Raw genomic sequence first — 18,875 nt, forward strand, 5'->3', positions numbered from 1 at the left:
TCACTTAAGGTAAGAAGTGCAGCCTGAACCTTCTTGGCCATGAGAATTTTCTTTAGCGGCATTTGAATCCCCGGTACAAGGGGAGGGGGAAAGGTGTGGGCTTGGGCCCTGTGTTCCAGAGGCCAGGAAAAGTTCCAGGGAAAACCAACACAGACACAACTCAACCGGCAACTGGAACTCCTGTTCACACCCACAGGGTCTACTGTGGCCACATGTCCCGATGCCCACTCCTGAGAGACACCTGCAGGTCAGCACCTTGGCATGGTCCTGCAGAAGGAGACCAGCTGGTCCTTCCATTCTGAAGGCTGTCCTCTTGGGGAGCATCACCCGAGCATCCATTGTCACCTGGAAGCTCTACCAGGGGCCGTGGTGGGGAGGGGCTCCCTGAGGCCGGCCTAGAGCCAGTGATTCCCAGAGCAGCTCCCACAGTAGATTAGTTGGCAGGATGTTAATGGGGGGAAAGTGTGTTTTGTGGTCAACAAAGCTGAAAGGCTTGTCTGCAAGACTGTTTAGAACCTTTAAGTATGTTAATGTGCCTTATGAATGAATATCCAAGAAAGAGAATAGGGCACACCCCACCACCTAGACCTCTTTGAGTTTTATCCACAGAGCATTTACAAGGCCAGCCTAAAGAATACAGTTGGGGAAGATTGTATGCGTTTTCCCTCGTAAACATGTTTACACACACTGTAATCTGATAGCTGCTGTTCAAGAGCTCCTTTCACAGACAGGTGACATAGGAAAGCCTGGTAGATAATATGTAAGTAGCCAGAAGGGGGCGCTGGGCAGCCTCCAGCCTGTTCAGCACTGGTGCTGACTTTGCCGGCTACAAACAAGAGCTGTGGCAGGGAAGTACTAAGTAGTCAATGGAGTAACCCCAAATACTCTGGTCTCAAAATGTCCCTTAGGACTTAGATTTGAACCCAGTCTAGAGGCTGTTTTGGGAATTTTGCCACACTGACATCCAAAGTGGGAAGATTCAATTTGGGAGGAGGTGAAAAGTGGTCACTTTCTCCCGCAGTCTGTTATCCCCCTCACCCCCTACCCCCAGCATCTTTCTTCAGCTCCCTTCTGGAGATGACAGCCTCGCCTCTCAGACTAACGCCAGGCTCACCTCTAACGCCAGGCTCATGCCTAAACTACTCAGCTGACCTCTCTCTGAGCTTTCTGTCTTTCTGGCTCACACTCTGCCAGGGGAGAGTGGTAGTGGTGGGAGGGATGGTGGTAGAGGGGCAATAATCGCATTTTATTTACTGAAGTTCTACCTTTCAGCTCACACTAGAGTAGAGCAAACAAAGAGCAGTGATGTAACCAGAGGAGTTGATTGAAGCGGAGTTGGGCGTTGAACGCAGGCTTTACCACTGCAAAGCTGGGAGGGAGCAGAGGGAAGAGGGCAGCCATCTCTTCCATCGTGCAGAAAATTTCCACAGCTAATCCTTTTGGATAAAGGCCCAAAGGCTCCTTCCTGAAGCAGCCAGTATTATGGGGCAAAGGATAAAATGTCATGGGGAAGCATAATATTAGCTTTAGGTTAATATTAGCTAGTTAGCCATTAGGTAATCATCAGTAGTCTCTTAGCAGAGTGAAAAGGATAGACTGGGACCTTGTCTGTGGCTAGATTGGAGCCTGTTGTGGAGGCCCAGGACAGGAATCAGGCCACCTGCCCAAAGGGGGAGAAGTGGAGACAAAAGGTGAGGTGGGTATGGAGTGGGTGGCCGGGACATCTCCAGGCTCTAAGGCGGGCAGTCCGGCTGGGCTTGTAGATTTTCCAGATTTGCCCCAGGGCAGAAGAGCAGCGTGTCTTAATAGTCATTGTCCCTGAGGCTGTGCACAGTACCTTCCAATGGTGGTTCTAAGCAGCATCCCTAACTGGCCCCTCAGTGGCCAAGCCCACGCTGCTCTGGCCCAGCTCTGCCTGAGCAGACCTTCTTGCGTGTTTGATGTGGAGGTGTCCCTGTAAAGCCCTGTGTGAACCAAGGACTCTAGCTAAAGGGGCCTTAAAAAACACTGGCAGTTAACAGAGCTTCATCACATCCATTATCTCATTCCATCTTCACAGTAAACTTGTGGGCTTTCAGCAGATGGGCAAAGTATGGTGGGACCGAGATTTGCGAGTGGCAGAGTTGTCTTCTCTCACAAGTCCCAGCCTTATATACCTTAACCCAGGGCTCCTAGGTTAAGTGCTGACATCCAGCGCCCCCTTCTGGCTGGAGGGAGAATGGAGGCTTCGGAAAGATGAAAAGATGAGCCCCAGGCTGACAAAGCAGCCCTTCCCTTCACGGGGAGGTCCCCGGGCCCTACTCTCTCTGTGTCATTTAAAGCACTCTCATCTCTATTAGCTTAAATAGCACAACTTCCCCAGGAATTAAGTAGGCAGATAAGGATGTTCGTTGTTTTTTAAAGACGTCCATTTTTTAAAAAACAAAATTTTCTGATTATAACACAGAGAAGAAAGTAACAGACCCATCAGTTTGGGGTGAACATTCTGATATATAACCTCCAAGGAATTTCCCTGTGGGCAAGGATTTTGTTAAAGTAATAATAATGGTTAGTGGCATAGACTTAGGAGACAGATTACCTGGGTTGAGACTTGGACTGTGCTACTGACCAGCTGTATGACCTTGGGCAAGTTACTGAGCCACTCTGAGCTTCCGTTCCCTCCTGTGTGCAATGAGCTTAATGGTAGTTCCTGCCTCGTAAGTGTGCAGATTGAATGATTTATTCATGGAAAGGGCTGGCTTGGAGCTCAGTGTTAGCACTTATTGCCCTTGTGATTGTCATGGTCTGTGAGTGCTTATTGTTCGCCAGGTGTCACGCCAAGATCTTCACAGGGACAATGCTGTTTAATGTGCTCATCGAGCCCCTGAGGTCTCCATGGCAATGATCTGTCATCTGAGGCTCAGAGAGGTGAGGTAATTTGCCCGAGTCATGTAGCAAGGGCATGGCAGAGCCAGAATTTGAACCCATGTCTGTGACTCTAGGGCTTGCCTTTCTTAATCAGTGGTCTGACTTGCCCTCATTAAGTCTGCTTCCTGTTGAGGCTGTGTGCAGGCCACATGGATTCCCCAGTTGGTGACACCCTGGGGATTTCATCTCCATCCCAGCCATCCAGCCCCTGGGGAAACCTCCCTCAGAAGCCCACAGGCTGCCGAGGAAGGCCTGGACCCCACGACTCCAGACTCGGTGCTGACCAGAGCTCTCTGTGCCCCCAGGACATCGAGAAGACCATGAGCACGGCTCTGCATGAGCTGCGGGAACTCGAGAGGCAGAACACGGTCAAGCAGGCGCCAGATGTGGTGCTGGACACCCTGGAGCCCCTGAAGAACCCGCCGGGCCCCATCAGCTCAGAGCCCGCCAGCCCCCTGCACACCATCGTCATCCGTGACCCCGACGCCGCCATGCGCCGCAGCAGCAGCTCCTCCACTGAGATGATGACCACCTTCAAGCCAGCCCTGTCTGCCCGTCTGGCTGGCGCCCAGCTGCGCCCACCCCCTATGCGGCCTGTGCGGCCCGTGGTCCAGCATCGGTCCAGCAGCAGCAGCAGCTCAGGCGTGGGCAGCCCGGCCGTGACGCCCACTGAGAAGATGTTCCCTAACAGCTCAGCGGACAAATCAGGCACCATGTGACCAACAGGATGGGGTGGCACTGCCCTGGCTCACTGTGGCACACCACGGCCAAGGGTGGCCTCCGTGACTTCCGCATCCTTCCCAGTGCTCCTGGCCTTGTCCAGCAGAGACCAGAACGCCGGCCTGAAAGAACGTCTATGCAGAGCCGCAGCCCTGGCGCAAGCCACAGCTGGCGTCCAGCCCTCAGGGGTGTGAACCAAGGCCCGAGGCGAGCGGGAGCAGGAGCAGCCCCAACAGAGCATTTCCTACGATTATGGCAAAATGTTAAATGGCTTCGCCTGCATATCGTCACTGGAAAACTATTCTTTTGACATTCTCTCTACATACGTAAATATGTGTGTGTGTGTATATGTGGTTACATATATACACATATATGTATGTATGTGTAGGTGTGTGTGTATATATATATTTATGCATCTATATACATATAGTAGATTTGGACACACATACTAAATGTATATAGAATCTCCTTTTTCTTTTTATGAAACTTAGATTTACCTCAGACCCATGCCACCAAACATCTCCCGCTGCGATTTGGTGGGATTTGCAGGGACTTTTCTGGGAGAATCTAGAGGCCCACAGCAGCTGCGAATGAAGCAATATACCACTAACCTGCAGAAAAACAAAACCAGGCTCCCACTGTCTCCAGAAGTCGTGGCCTTCCAAAACAGTCTGCCCCTAAATGAAGGGTGGGGCAGGCAGTGCCCCACATAGGCTGCTCCTTGAGGTGGGGAACCCTGCACAGAGCCGCCCCCTGTCCAGCCCAGAGACCCTGCCTTTCCACCTGAAGGCCAAGGGCCAACTGCACCCCCAAAGGCACGGGAGGACGTTGGCGAGAAGCCCCCTGACCACAGCATCCTGGCGTGTGTGTGTGTGTGTGTGTGTGTGTGTGTGAGAAGGGGGGATAGTGAGAGCCTAGCCCCGCGGTAGCCCAGTGTTATGTGTGGTTGGGAAAAAGGGAAAAAATAAAACGGCAGCGGTACGGAACACCTCAAACCCCAAATGCTGTGGGGATAATTCTGGTAACTATAGAGGTTTAACTTATACAAATTTTCAAAATATTTAATTTCTTCTTTTTCTCTTTCTACTAATTATACTGTGCCAGATTTAGAACTAAACAGGAGAAGAGGCTTTGAATCCCATCGTTCTGATCAAAAATCAGGCTGTGGCTGGCACCCTCTTGCACGAAGTGCATGAACCGTAAGTGCCCAGCTCAGACCAGGGCCGAGGAGGGGCGACCCTTGGCACTCTGGCCTAGCCCACGCCTCAGCTGAGTGGGTGCAAGTGAAATAGCTTCCCTCTCCCTCCCCTTCCTTGCCTTTCACCCACCTCCTCCAAAGCACTTAACATCACTGAAAGTAGGGTGAAAGAACTGTGTGTGATCGCCAAGTATTATCAGCAAGGCTTTCAACTCTTGGCTGGGAAAAGGCCTCTGGGTCAGCCTCTTTTGATTCTATTTGACTTCCTTTTTGGATCTCTCGGTTTTCCAGCGGTGGCTGTTTCTGAGTAGTGGAACACATGCGAACGAGATTCTAATGGGACCACTTTCAGTCACCGCCCTCACGCCAAGCCAAGGGTTTCCCCCCTGTTGTTCTCAAGCCTCATCTCTCTCTTTCTCCAGGCCTTTGAATGTGCCCATGGCTGTGGGTTAGTCAGAAGTCCCGTGTTTGAGTCCCAGCCCTCACTGCTTGGGATCTGTGGGACTCTGGGCGTGTCTCTGCGCCTCACTGAGCCCCAGTTTCCTGCTCCATAAAAATGAAGATAGTAAAGATAACGTGTAAGTGAGTAAGCTGTTTAAAGTAGAAAGCACTGTGCCAACGTGATTATTCTTTCTTTGTCATTAGTAAGGTAGGCCTTTTAGCTGAAAAACCATCCAAGATCTTCCTCTTGAAACCTCCTAATGGCATTTGAGAAGGAGACAGAATTTCCCTACCGGCTTCATAAGACCCCCAAAGCACGGCTCTGCAGATGTATCACCTCTCGATGCTTGAGATTCCATCATTACCATTCCATCCCATTGGCTGAATTTTGCCTTGTCCTCTGGTCCTCTACAAAAAGGTGACTCCACCCCAGAGGGGAGGACCTGCTGAGTCACAGTACTGGGGTGTGTGGGAATGGTCAGCTGTTCGGCCTCACCTGAGGACTGACCTTGAGAGCACCCGGTAGAAGGATGAACCAAGAAAGGGCACAAAAAAGAATGTCAGGGAGAGGCCAATGACAAACTTGACCTTCCTCATTTCGCCTAGAACCAACCATTCTCTTAGCTCATGGACATGAAAGCACCTCAGAACCAGCTAAGAGCCCTGTGTCTTTGTGAGCAGTGTGGAGGTACCCCACTTTACAGTTTAGGAAAGAAAGCAAGGCCTTGGGATATGCTGTGACTTGCCTAAGATTTAGCAAATGTCTGAGAGTGGGGGATGGCCAGGCTCATGGAGTCATTTATTTGCAAGGACTCCATGCTGCCCAGCAGGGTACAAGACATCCCACTTCCGCCCCCAGATCCTCCAGACCTTGAAGGTAGTGGGCTCCTGGGCAAAAGGTCCCATTCTCTGCCGTGACTACCAGATGAAAGAGAAAATCTGAGTAGACTGATCTGTTGCCTGATACGCATAACCCCAGTCAGACCATGTGGCTTTTCCTCTGAATGGACTAACTTCATTTTTCTTTCCTGAAGATGAACCTGCCTTTTGCCGAATTACCTGAAGGCAGAGCTGTAGCTGTTTCCTTTAAGCACCTGTTTTTCCTTTGGGAAAAGGCTGATGAGTTTATGTTTAGAGAAGTTCACGCCTCCCTTGTCCAGCCCCAAATCTGAGCCTTGATGCAGAACCAAATGGAAAAGTACTTTCCTGCCCACCCCTCCCCCCCCCCATCTGGCACTCTGCATGTCTGGGTCCCCCCACAGGCGCCAGCCAGGCCTGCCCCCTGGGGTGCTGAGCATTAGCTTTTTCCTGACTCCTGCCTGTGTTAGTCCACTAGATGTCGCTGTATTTGCTTAAATGCTGGGAAGTAACTGTTAAAATGTGAAATTGTAATATTTAAAAGGTGACGATTAAATTATAGCCAATGCCACTCACCAAATCTTTGCACCTAGTAGATAGTTCAGTGTAAACAAATGCCAGAACCCTAACTGTACAGTGAGTGTGGGGGAGATGTAGTAACCTAGTTAGTAGTCCTCAATATAACCAATTGTACAAGGGGAAGTGGTGTTTACCTACTTGTTCATCACCATTACTGGAAGCTGTACTGATCAGTTTGTTGATAACGGGCTTTTTTTTTTTTTTGGCTTCACACAATTTCTTTTCTTAACCTTCACCTTACCCTGAAGTCAAGCCTTTTGTCTTTATGTGTAACCTACGTTCAGTCTATTCTAGGAATGAACCAGCAAGAAGTTCATTTAAAACTGACCAAAGACAATTCCTTCCTGGTCGAGTTTCCTGGGCCTGGGGGCCCAGCTGCCACTAAAGACCTTCCTTGGATCAAATTGATAACAGGCTGTGCTTCCCTCGACACTCTCCTTCTCTCCCTGTTATTCCCTTTTCCTCTTAAAGAGCTGCTCTGAGCTGTGGGATTCTATGAAAAATTCTTGCCTTTCCTTGTTTTCAGTGCTAACGATTTCTCACCTTGAAGCGCCTTTGAACCCAGACAGAGCACACAGTGGGAGGGACTCGTACGCTTGGGCATTAGACTTGGGAGTCTGTCCTGTGAGGTCACCAGGCCAATGGGCAAGAGAGAAGTGGATTCCCAAGGGACAAATGGTGTCTGTCACACGAAGAAATCCAAGAAATCTGAGTGAGAAGAGACGCAGGGAAATGGAGCCATCCTCTGGCCGCCAGCTGGAACCAGCAGTTCAGAGATCTGCCTTATAAACCCTTTGGAATTGGTTTGTGGTACAGAGGGGGCCACAGTGGGGAAGGGCCTCGACGTGGGCTGGCTTCTCTGTCAGAGGCCCTTGGAGTGCCTTGTCGCTTATATTTCCTTCTCATTCTGGAGGCACAAACCCAGAGGGCTTCCTGTGACCTGGTCGTTACTTGGCACTCGGTGCCTACACGGCTGATGGAAAACCACAAAGACTAATGTTCTTCCTCTCAGTCTTTCTGCTCCTAACTTTTCACACATCCAGATGGTTCCACACTAGAGCGAATGCCTCATTCTCCTGAGAAACCCAGAAAGAAGAATGACTGGCTCACGACCATGATGGGGGGCCCTGTTTGGCTGGAGGAGGCGGGGAGGAGAAGGCAGGAAGGGGTGAGCCGAGTTGCTGTCTAGCTGATTTTCTGCTATGCAGAGCTGATGCTGACGTTTCATGTCAACTTCCCCAGTTCTCTGGGGTCTCCTCTCCTGAGCAGCCGTTGAGAATTCCCCACATCCCAGAGCTGCCCAGGGGAGCTGGGGGAAGGGACTTGGCTGTCAGGTCCGAGTGCTCCTGGCCTCTCTGAGGTGGATCTGCCAGTGTCCTGCTGTCCCACCCTCTGGGACTGGCCAAACGGCCAACACTGCCCCTTGCTGACACCTCCTTTCTGTGTGAACTGTCCCAAGCAAATAACAAAGCTGTCTCTGGAACCAGAACAACCAGAGCGCACTTGGCCTTCCTTAGATGGAAGATTCTGCTAGAGTTTCCGCTCAAGCTCTAGTTCCCGGCAGTGTGACTGTTTACACGGTTTGGCAATAGATTTGGTTCTGATTGCTTCAGAGTGGCTGGTCTATTTTGTTTCCTTTGGTTTCCTTCCTTCCCAAACTGTGTCAGGAAAAAAACAAAACAAAACAAACAAAAAAACCCCAGAAACCACCCTTGGAAATAGCTGGTTGCCTGCCCCCACGTGGTGAGAAGTGCTGCCCTCTTCCAAATATCGTTTCTCCACTTTACAACCAAACGCCCGTCCTATGGAGTGTCTGACTGGATCCTCTGTCGCACATTCTGATGGTGCCTGCTGGTTTGATGTGGAGCTCTCCTGTGAAATAAAACAGCTTAACTTTTCTCAAACGTTCGCTCCAGTGGCTTTTTGACAGGGTGAGGTGGCCCAGCGGGGGGTGGGGAGGTCCTGGGGGTGCCCCTACCCTCCATGCCACAATCTCTGTGTGCTTCTCCCAGGAACCATCTCTGGAATGTCCTGCAGCTCAGACCACAAGGGGAAGGCTGAGTTTCCAAGGAGGGCTTCTTTGCAGTTCGTTGAAGCTAACTGTGGGCTTCCTCCCCCACCCCACCCCACCCCGCCGGAAGTAGGAGCTGGGCAGGTCTGAGCAGAGGCAAGTGGGAGGAGCTGTCTGCAGAGCGCCTTCCAAAGTTTGACACAAAAGGGCGGAGGCCACAGGATACTGATCTCCAGTGTGAAGGCAAATGGAACATTTTAGCTTTTGTTGTCTCCGCACGGGAGATACAGCCCTGCGGGGTTTTTTTCTTATCTGTATTTCTCTGTATGTGTGTGCAGTTTACGGATTACTTATTTCTGTCCCATGTATTAGATTGAGCCCTTTACATGCATTTTCTCATCAAATTCTCACACAGCTCTTGATGGTAAGAACCCTTCTTAAACCCCGCTCTGCAGATGAGGAAACTGAGGTCTGAGAAGTTAAGAGGCTCACCCAAGGGTAGGCCAGGAAGTGAAGGGACCGGAATTTGCCCCCAGTCTGTCTGTCTGACTCCAAAGTCATGCTGCTCACAAGTTCGAGGCACTGCCTGTCACTGAGCACACTGAGTGCACTGGGACTGGCGGCAAGATCTCAAGGGTAGCTCGCTTGCTGCTTGCTGACGTAAAGGAAAACTCCAGGGCCTTTGCTTTCTGATAAACCATCTGGTGGGTCTTCGTGCCTGGGCTCCTTGGCAGAGAGCGCAAGGTCTCTGCCGGCATCGGGGAATCCACTATTCCCACGGTAACCACTTGTCGCTCAATGGAGGCCTCTTGCTAATTCCAGGCTCCCGCATGGTGCACCTGTCCCGGTGCCTTTTCCTCCGTGGGAGGCCTGACACTCAGTGCCCTGACTGGGTGCAAGTTGAGTGGGTTTCTGTTTCTTGCAATCAAATAGAAAAAGAGGAAGGAGTAATGATAGCCAACGTGATTTGAGTGCTTGCTATGTTCCAGGCATTCTTCTGAGCCCTTTCACATGTAAAAGCTAACTTGCCGATCCTCTGGACCACCCCGTAAAGTAGGTCTTCTCACCTTACGTAGGAGGCAATAGCACAGAGCGGTTAAGTAACTTGCCAAAGGACACACTGCTAGGAAGGTGGAGCTGGGGTTTCCACTTAGACCGCCTCCCACCGAGCCAGGTCTTCACCATTCTCTCCCAGCCTCGAGAACCTGAGGGGCCCCTGGGCCTGATTTGGAACTGAGAGCAGCGAGGAATTGTAAGCTTCACCAGTCTGGGTTTGTTTGACCTAAGATACCTCCCTCGAGGGCCGGGTGCCAGGCACAGGGCAGCCGAGGTGGGGCTGGGTGGTCTGCTGCTGCTGCTCAGCTTTAAACAAGGAAACGGGGGCGGATCTCATGCTCTCCCAGGCCGACCTACCTCCGACACGAGTGAGCAACTTGCATGGGACAATGTCCTGGAGAAGCCTAGAGGTGGCCTCGCTGTGCACGTGGGGCACCAGCCCCTGGAGAGGCCTTAGAAGAGCTCTCCCTGTGGGAGGCTGAGAAGGACGGGGGCCAGGGGTGAGGGGCCGGGGGCGTTGGGGAGTGATGGGCAGCAGCAGTGAGCACTTTCCTTTGGTTGCTGAGAGGAGGCTGTGTTTAAATAAAGGACTGTAAGAGGGGGCAGGGGGGGGGTGAGAACTCCCCAGGCCTTTGCAGCGACTGCAGGAAGGTCCAGTCTGGGAGTCAAGAAGCAAATGATAAAGGAAGGCTGTCTTACAGAACCAGCACCAGGCTCACCTGCCACCTTCCTCGGCCTCTCCAGGGGGCCTGGAATCAGATCTCTGGACCCCTCACTGTGGCCCAAAAAGCCCCCCACCCAGGACACCGCCCCTGCCCATCTCAGCCAGCTTATCTCCTCTCCCTCCTCATCGATTCTCCACCTGAGCCCTCCTCTCCTGGAACCCACTGGGGGCTTCCTTCTCAGGGCCTTGGTCCCCGCTCAGCCCTCTCCCTGCGAGGCTCTTCCCAGCCTCTTCTCCCTGCCTCCTGCTCTCCCTTGCAGCGTCTGTTCGAAGGTCATTGCCTCAGAGAGGCCTCCTCTGACCACCTTCTTTAGAGCTGCACCTTCCAGTCACCGTTGAGTTCATTGTTAAAAGTCATTTAATATTATCATTGGAATTTACTTTGTTCCTTTGTTTACTTATACATTGTCTCTCTCCCTCAAACTAGAATGTAAAGTCTAGAAAATGGGGCTTTCTATCTTGACCATATTATCTCCAGAGGGTATGGGACCTAGCATAATACGTGTTCAATGAATATTTATGAACAAAATGAATCTCCATCCACAACCAAGGGAAAATGCCATTTCCGAGTGAGAGGGGCTAAGTGCTCAAAGCTGTATCTTTGGTTGTCATTCACTCATTTAACAAATTCTTAAGCACCTACTGTGTGCCAAGCTTCAGGTGAGCACTGGGGATGCAGCCAGGGGCAAAGCGGACCAAGACCCCTGTGGAGTGTTATGGTTAGATGCTGGAGAACAAACAATGACAACGACAAAACAGGAGGCACCAGTGGGGTGGGGACAAAGGATGTTGGGCCCTGCGTTAGACCAGGAGGGCAGGACAGCCGCTCGGAGGAGAGGTTTAAACTGGGGACAGAAGCCTGGGTGGGACGGAGCCCACCCTGAGAAGCGGTGAGGGGCTGGAGAGGCGACCCGGAGGGCAAACGTCACGGGCTCCGGGTTGAGAAAGAGCTTGGTGTGTGAGACGGAAGGAGGCCGGTGGGGCTGGATCCCCGAGGGCGGCCGAGAGATGTGGACGCAGCCTGGCAAGGGGGAAGGGTATGCAGCGCCCTCTTGAGCCACAGTGAGAATTTATTCAAAGAGCAACGAGAAGCCCTTGATTTTCTTAAAAGCATGACTCAATCCTGTTTATCACTATTAAAAATCATCTCGGGCTTCCAGATTACAGCTACTTTTTAGTGATGGAGGGCTTGAGTAGTGATTGAGGATTTAAATACCGTATGGGGGTGGGTGGGCTGTGATGCAGTGTCATGAACACTGGATTATAAGGCACCTGCTTCTCTGTGCTGGAGGTCTGACAAAGGAGATGGGGGAATTTTATTGTTGTTGTTATTTATGGGCCCCGAGCACCACCCCCCATTTGGTTTCTGGATTTCTAGCAGTGCTTCATTCACACATTCACCCACACATCCCCCATGTCATCCCCCGAGGGGCTTATTCGAATGCTTCCGGGTGTGGGGATCCAGGGCCCACGCACAGAGCAGAATGGCAGACCTTCTTTATAGGCACGTACAGTCCTGTCGTCTACGGCACGAGCTTTTCCTTCTTCAAATGCCTATTCTTCGCTGAACCTTGACCAGTGCTCACAGGTCTTCCATGCCCTGATAAATCGCTTGGCCCTTCCCACTTTATGTCGGGTTGTGCAGGATGCATTGTCAGGACTCAAAACCCCAATCAGCCTGGCTTAAAGGAAAGGAATAATTTTGCCCCATCTGAATGAAAATAAAACAGAATCCAGAAAGGACGATCCAGCTGTTCCAACAATGCCAACAAGCACTGTCTCTCTGCTTCTCTCCCTCTCTTTTTTTTTTTCAAGACAAAAGCTGTACGGTATAAACTACTATAAGCCCGATGAGGTTCAGAGAGGTAAAGTGACTTTTCTAGGATCACACAGTTGATAAGGGTGTGATGTGGACACTGGCCCACAGTGTCCACAGTGTTTTGGATGAGATACCAGACAAATTCACATGGACTACCGAGTTCTGTGGAGGAAAAGGGACAGCCTGGCTACTCTTGCAAGGAGAGAGGGCCCCGACCCTTGCCTTGACAGGCCTTTGTTGCTTTTCTGGGCACATTACATTGAGGATGGTCCTCATTTACTATGCACAGGTTCACTTTAGGTGGCTACCTTTTACAGAAAACAAAGAAGAGGCTGTTGCTAATTACATGAAAAAAAGAAGGATATTTGCAAATGTAAAGGGAAAAGGGGTTGAACTGGTTATGTATGTCCTTGGAAGGTTTAGCATAGATTTTAGAAGTCACTTTAAAGATACGCAGTAAATGTTTGCTGTCTCAATTCAGGGTGAGGGAGTTTTAGCAAAAAGCAAGTCTCAAAGTGGCCCAGGTACAATACAGGCCCGATTCCCCACGGGAGAACTCATCTGTGGGCGTGGGTCCTGTGTGCCGGACCTCGCTTTCCACTGGCCTTTCCGAGTGGGAGCTGGGCCCACGCCATGCAAAACAGTCTCCTATAAAAGTGTAAACCTGAATGTATGTAAAAGAGTCAACTCACACAAGTGGCAGGTCCCCGCCCTCACCTCACCCCCATATTAATTTCTTTGTTTCCGATATGCCCAGCCAAGGTCTCCACTCGAGTGATGTCACACATAGACCTCTGTCTGCATGGACCCAGCCCACAAAGACAGGCTCCTGGTGCCTGCCCCTTCCTGACCCCCAGATGCTATTTAGAGGACAACAGGGACAGGGGTTAATTTGACCCTTTATCTTCCATAGGTCCAGTCCAGGGCCCGTTAGGAAGTCACATGCAAGGATGGAAGGAAATAAATGAATAAAGACTGAGTGGGGCCCTGGGGTGTGTCCAGTTGGTTGGAGCACCCGACCTGTGTCAGGGCACCTACTGAGGTTGTGGGTGGAACCCCCCATCCAGGCACGCCCAGGAGGCGACCCACCGATGTATCTTCTTATACCGACGTTTCTCTCTCTTGCTCTCTGCCATCCTGTCTCTCTAAAAGTCAATGGACGTGTATCCTCAGGCGAGGATTTTTTTTAAAAGAAGAAGAAATGGGTGATTGCTCTTTTGCATTTCTTCTTCGAAGCGTGGGCCCGCAGCCAGCCTGATCCTCTGCTGTCCTCATGTGGCCCTCGGTAAAATGGCAGGTGGGATGAGTTAGCTCCGATTTTTATTGTGAAAATTTCACACCTACGGGAGAATACAGAGAATAGTATAAAACCAGCCCATTATGTCTATCGTATACTTTTAACAATTATTTACATTCTCCAAATTTGATTTATCTTTTTAAAATTTCAAATTAAAGTCCTGACATCACGACATGTTACCCTGAAATATATCAGCACACATCTCTGAAAATGACATTTTTCTACATGACAACCCCATGATCGCACCTAATAGAATTAATAACAATTTATCCATATACGGTCGTACCTAATTTATATTCAAATTTCATTGACTGTTCCCCAAAATGTCTGTAAAAGATTGGTGTGTTTGTATCAGGATCCAAACAAGGCTCCAACGAGGTCAGGCATCTGTAATCTTCTTAATTGCAGATCAGTGGCCCTGGTTCGTTTGCCGGCACAGTGCCTCGTGATCTGAATCTGCCGGCGGGCTTCCTTGAGCCATCGGCCCCCTGGTTGCTGTCCTCTGTGTGGGTCTTATGAACTGGAGCTGGATCTGAGCATTTGATTACGTTCGGTCGCACCACTTTTGGCAAGAATGCTCCCTAGATGACGCGCACTTCATACTGCGTCACCTCAGGAGGGGCCTGCTGTCCGCTGCCCATTGTTAGAGATGACAGGATCGGCCATTAGGTTCAGGTGGGCTCACACTCACCCCTCCATGCAAAAGCTGCGTTTTCCCAGAGGGTGCAGCTTGATGAGTTGGGGCCTGGTGAATATGCGCGTCCCCAAGAATCTCTCCCTGTTGGTGGTCAGAGCCTGGAGCAAGATGGAAGATGGAAGATGAAAAATGGTGGTTTTTCATCATTTTTCATCATTGGAAGATGAAAAATGGTGGTTTTCTAATTTTATCATTTCTTCTACATTTATATGCTCAGATTCTTGTCAACAAGGGCTAATATTTCCCTAAAGTATAGTTCTTTTTGGGAAGGAAACAATAATTGCTTAATTCTCTCCCCTTCTTTATCAACTTGCAGAGTGATGAGCTGATACCATGACTACCCCCAATGGCAGCAAATGAAGGATCTCCTTTTTTCTGCTGAGACTCATTAAAAATTCCTGGATTTAAAAATATTCCACGTGGTTCAATCAGTAGCAATCAGTAGCCTTTTTTGATGTGACTGAAGTCAGTGGGAACGACTTGGGGCTGTCTCTTGTTTTTGGCAACTTCCTTATTTTGGGCACAATAAGAGACTCCGGGCTTAAAATCAGCCATGTCTCCAAGGAGCCCTGGCTCCTTTCCGTGGGGGCCGCAGTCCATGCACTTCTAGGAGGTGGGGCTGCAGCCTGGACACAGGCAGCCTGACTTCAGAGCTGGAGCTCTTCACTCCTCTGCCCTCTGGTTAATAGTGTGTACTTGTGATAATAACGTTTATAATTGTAACTGTTACTCCCTCTGCCAAAGCTGGACACTCACTGTGTGCTTCCCAACACTTAAAAATGTATTCATCAGAACAGCCCTTGGAGGCGGGCATTATTATTCTTACGTAGCAGAAGCAGAAACTGAGGCTCTGAAATGTAAGCGACTTAACCCAGATCCCGTGGGAGGTGGAAGAGCATGGATGCAAACTGAGGTCCGTGTGACTCCGCATCCTGTCCCCTCAGTCACCATGCTGGTTGGTGAGGATTCTGTCTTGGTGATTTCCACTGTCTCCTTCCCAGGGCTCATTGATTTGCTCCCTTACCCCTGGGCCTCCCTGCGTTTCAGGGCCCCAGAGCCCCAGGGCCAGGCATCGTTGGGTAGCTTTCCAGGTGACCTGCCCAGTGAGCACTTGTTGGGCCCCTACTACACACACAGCTGTAGGGTGTCTAGTTGGGGAGACTAAGTGGTTGCCATACAGTGTGTCTGCCCTTAACAGAAAAGTGTGACCTGCTTTAGCAACCCCAGAGGAACGTTCAACTCTCCAAGGGGGCTCGGGGGGTCTAAAGAGCCTTTGGGGAGGTGTCCAGGCACTATGACAGATGGTAGGGGTTTGGTGGCACGGGACTCAGCTGCACACCCTTCAATTCCTTCCAGGTGGATGGTGGCCTTCTTGTAAGGAGAAATGCCTGGGAGCCCACAGAGACAAGGAGAGCTGCATACGGGTGGCTTTTCACAAAAGGGCTGTCCTGCCCCTGGCACCCATAAAGTTGGCACCAGATGGGAAACAGAGTACAGACACGTATTGGGGTCAAAGTGAGCAGGAAAAGATTCCTATGGGGAGAGGAGGGACCATTGGGCCAGGGGCTCCAGCAATCCTCTATCTGGGGGCTCCCAAGCCAGCTCCAGGCAGGCAGAAGATTCCTGTGGAGGGTCACTGTGGTTTTTGATCACCATAGCAGACCACCCCCAAATTTGGTGGCTGAAGATAATCAACATTTATTATTAACCATGTGCTATGGGTGTGTTGAGCAGTTTTCTGGTCGGAGCTGGCTGAGCTGATTTCTGTGGTAACCCTGTTTGGCTGGAGCTGGATGGTCTGGGATGGCCTCACTCACATGTCCTGCAGGTGGCCCAGTGTGGCCCTGGGTGGTGAAGATGACTTGGCCAGTTGTTTCTCATCATTGTGGAGGATAGTTGGGGTTTGTTTACAGGGTGGTGGTTAGGTGGTTCCCAAGAGCAGGGGGCACAGGGCAAGCTCCGGTGCTCAGGCACTTTTCACCTCTCTGTTTGCATCCCTTTTGTCAATGGTGATGCATCACATTAGCCAAAGCAAATCACATGACCTAGCCCAGCAGATTCAAGGAGTGAAGAAATAAACCCACCTCATGATGAAAGGGCTCAGATCATAAAGAGGTGTGGATGTAGATGGGGAAAGAATTTGCAATCTGCATGTTTATAGGTATTTATTACCTCTCTTACTATATATAGAACCCCAAAGTTCATTTGGGGCATCCACCCTTACTGAGGGCCTAGATAATCTGAGGCACCATGATTAGTTCAAGGATGGAACATGTGACCCAATTCTGGCCAATGAGATTCAGCCCTGGCACTTTTACTGGAGACTGCTGAGAATGAGGTGCTGTCTTTTCGCTAAGGCAGCTGTGCTAGTAGAATGTAGGCCTGGGTCTTCTGCAGGCCACATCTGCCACCGTGCATATGTGTGGGGGGACTGCTGGAGCATTACACCAGCACTGAGGAAGGCAGATATAAGGCACTAAGAAACAGAGACTGGAGGAAGGAAAAGAGACCAATCTGATGATACCTGAATCAAGCCACACCTGAATACCTATTTCTGGACTCTTACATGAGCTGATCCATACCACCCTTTTTTAATTTATTTGATTAGGCCATTTTTGTGTTGGTTAAGTCAACACTTGCAAGCAAATGAATCCAGACTGCCCTGGCCAGTGTGGCTCAGTTTTTTTGAGCATCATCCCATGGACCAAAGGGTGGCAGGTTTGATCCCCGGTCAGGGCACATGCCTGGGTTACTGGTTTGGCCATAGGTTGGGGGTTGGGGGCACATGCAGGAGACAACTGATAGAGATTTCTCTCTCACATCAGTGTTTTTTCTCCCCCCCCCCAACAAAATTAATCAGTGGGTGTGTCACTGGGTAAAAATACAAAAAACAAGCATACAGTAATACAAAATAATACATCTCCCTTCCTTAAAAGTTTCTTCTCTCTGATCACAGAGCTCTTCCCATCTGTAGACATTGATTTGAATGGATATTCTTTGTCTAGTTTACTGCCTGTTTCCACTGCCTGGGCATATAGTAAGTTCTCAGTAAACATTTGTTGAAAGCATCAGTAGGAGGGATTGGGACCCCTCCCAAGAAGAGGCTGTGGTTACAGACATGTAACCAGTCTCAGCAAGAAGCTCCCAGAGGTGGCTATCTAACAGCCTGTGGGGGAGCTTTGCCCAGCAGAGCCCTGCCCCGGCTGTCACGGATGAGAATAATTTTACCAAGACATGATCTGCTTGGGGAAGAAAGGTAGCCAGTCTCTCAAAGAAGAAGGGCCTTGAGCATGTTCCTCAGGGGGCTCTTATTGCGTTCAGTTTGCACAGAAATATAGGTAAATCTCATCAGTTATTGTCAGGGAGTAATGATCAAACAATATATAACATTCAAAGAACATTGAGGGTTTATTCTGAGTCAGGATCAGATAGATAGAGTGACACCAAAGGGCCATAAAACTTTGGAAAACAGACTCATTCTATACTTGGACGCTCATCATTTAAATTGAGGGTATTCTTAGCAAAGCAGGTTTCACAGGATTTAATGCATTCTTTCTTAGGCCTGATTGCCCCTGGAAAACTGCTCATTCCAGCACAGGGCCACACCCACCTCCAGCATTATTTTAGTCTTAAAACAGGCAGCCAAGAGATTAGGAGGTTTTTTACAGATAGAATGAGGACTCAGGCTATGACAAAGCCAAGGGGTGAAGGTATATCACCCCTTTTCTACAGACCCTCAAGTCCTTCCCTGATGGCCCCTTCATGACTGTGCCTGTCTTAGGTAATCCCTCGCTTGAGGAATTGTACCCATCATTGGCTAACCAGTCATCTGCTCCAGGCCAAATAGGGTGAAGTAAAGGGGGCAGAGGCTCTGCCCCTGCTGGGAGGATACACTTTGTCTCCTTAGTGTTTTATGGTACCAAGGTCTTACTCAGCCTTAGCCACGGGGTGTTACAGCTTCTGAAACCAGGCAGGGTGGTTCCCAACAACAGACCAGCAGAACAGGTGATGGACACAGTCTGCCAGTGTCAACTAGCCCTAATGCTGGGGCTCCAGGTGACAGGGTCTGGTGAGAACCAGACAGGTGCTTGTCTAGGAGGAATCAGGACGGGCCTGGAATAAGGGCAAAGCAAGGCCTTGCTGGCAAGTCCTAAGTAAGCATGAGGCCCCCGACAGTCTACTTCCTCCTGACCACTTTCCCCATGGCCCCAGACTGTTTCCACTTCTCCCTGGTTGGCACTGCTGCTCTTTCTCCACTACAACCCCTTCTTCACCCAGCAGTGAGGGTGACATTTTGAAAATGTAAACCAGATCACGTCCCCTCCCCCGACACACACACCACCTAAAACACTCCAAGGGCTTCTCCCTGTGCTTATAACAACATTATAATAATGACAGATGCCACACTGCTTGTTAGGTGCCAGGCACTGTTCTAAGAACTTTATTTACAATAACTCATCTAATTCTCACAATATCTCTATAAGACAAATACTGTTATTATCATCCCCATTTTACAGACGAGAAAATGGAGGCACAGAGATTCAGTAAATTGCCAGAGTCCTCATGGA

General features: G+C 50.1%; 1 protein-coding gene across 3 annotated transcripts in view; it reads left to right on the top strand.

Moving 5' to 3' along the window:
- The window catches only part of SRGAP3 (SLIT-ROBO Rho GTPase activating protein 3), a 113,351-nt gene extending 95,854 nt beyond the window's left edge, over positions 1-17,497 (top strand). The window contains exons 20-22 of one of the 3 annotated variants that reach the window (XR_005067842.1): positions 3,213-4,791; positions 16,136-16,143; positions 17,485-17,497. Coding sequence is in view for 2 of the 3 variants with exons in the window: in XM_037055700.1 (XP_036911595.1) it covers positions 3,213-3,626 (414 nt within the window). In the remaining variant the exon portion in view is untranslated. Of the gene's footprint in view, positions 1-3,212; positions 8,608-16,135; positions 16,144-17,484 lie in introns of those variants that run through there. The other 2 variants (XM_037055700.1, XM_037055701.1) reach the window with 2 other exon arrangements.
- Positions 17,498-18,875: the final 1,378 nt, after the last annotated feature.

The sequence above is a fragment of the Sturnira hondurensis genome, unplaced genomic scaffold, assembly GCF_014824575.4.
Source record: "Sturnira hondurensis isolate 20B ecotype Veracruz unplaced genomic scaffold, ASM1482457v3 Scaffold0008723, whole genome shotgun sequence".
Lineage (NCBI taxonomy): Eukaryota > Metazoa > Chordata > Mammalia > Chiroptera > Phyllostomidae > Sturnira > Sturnira hondurensis.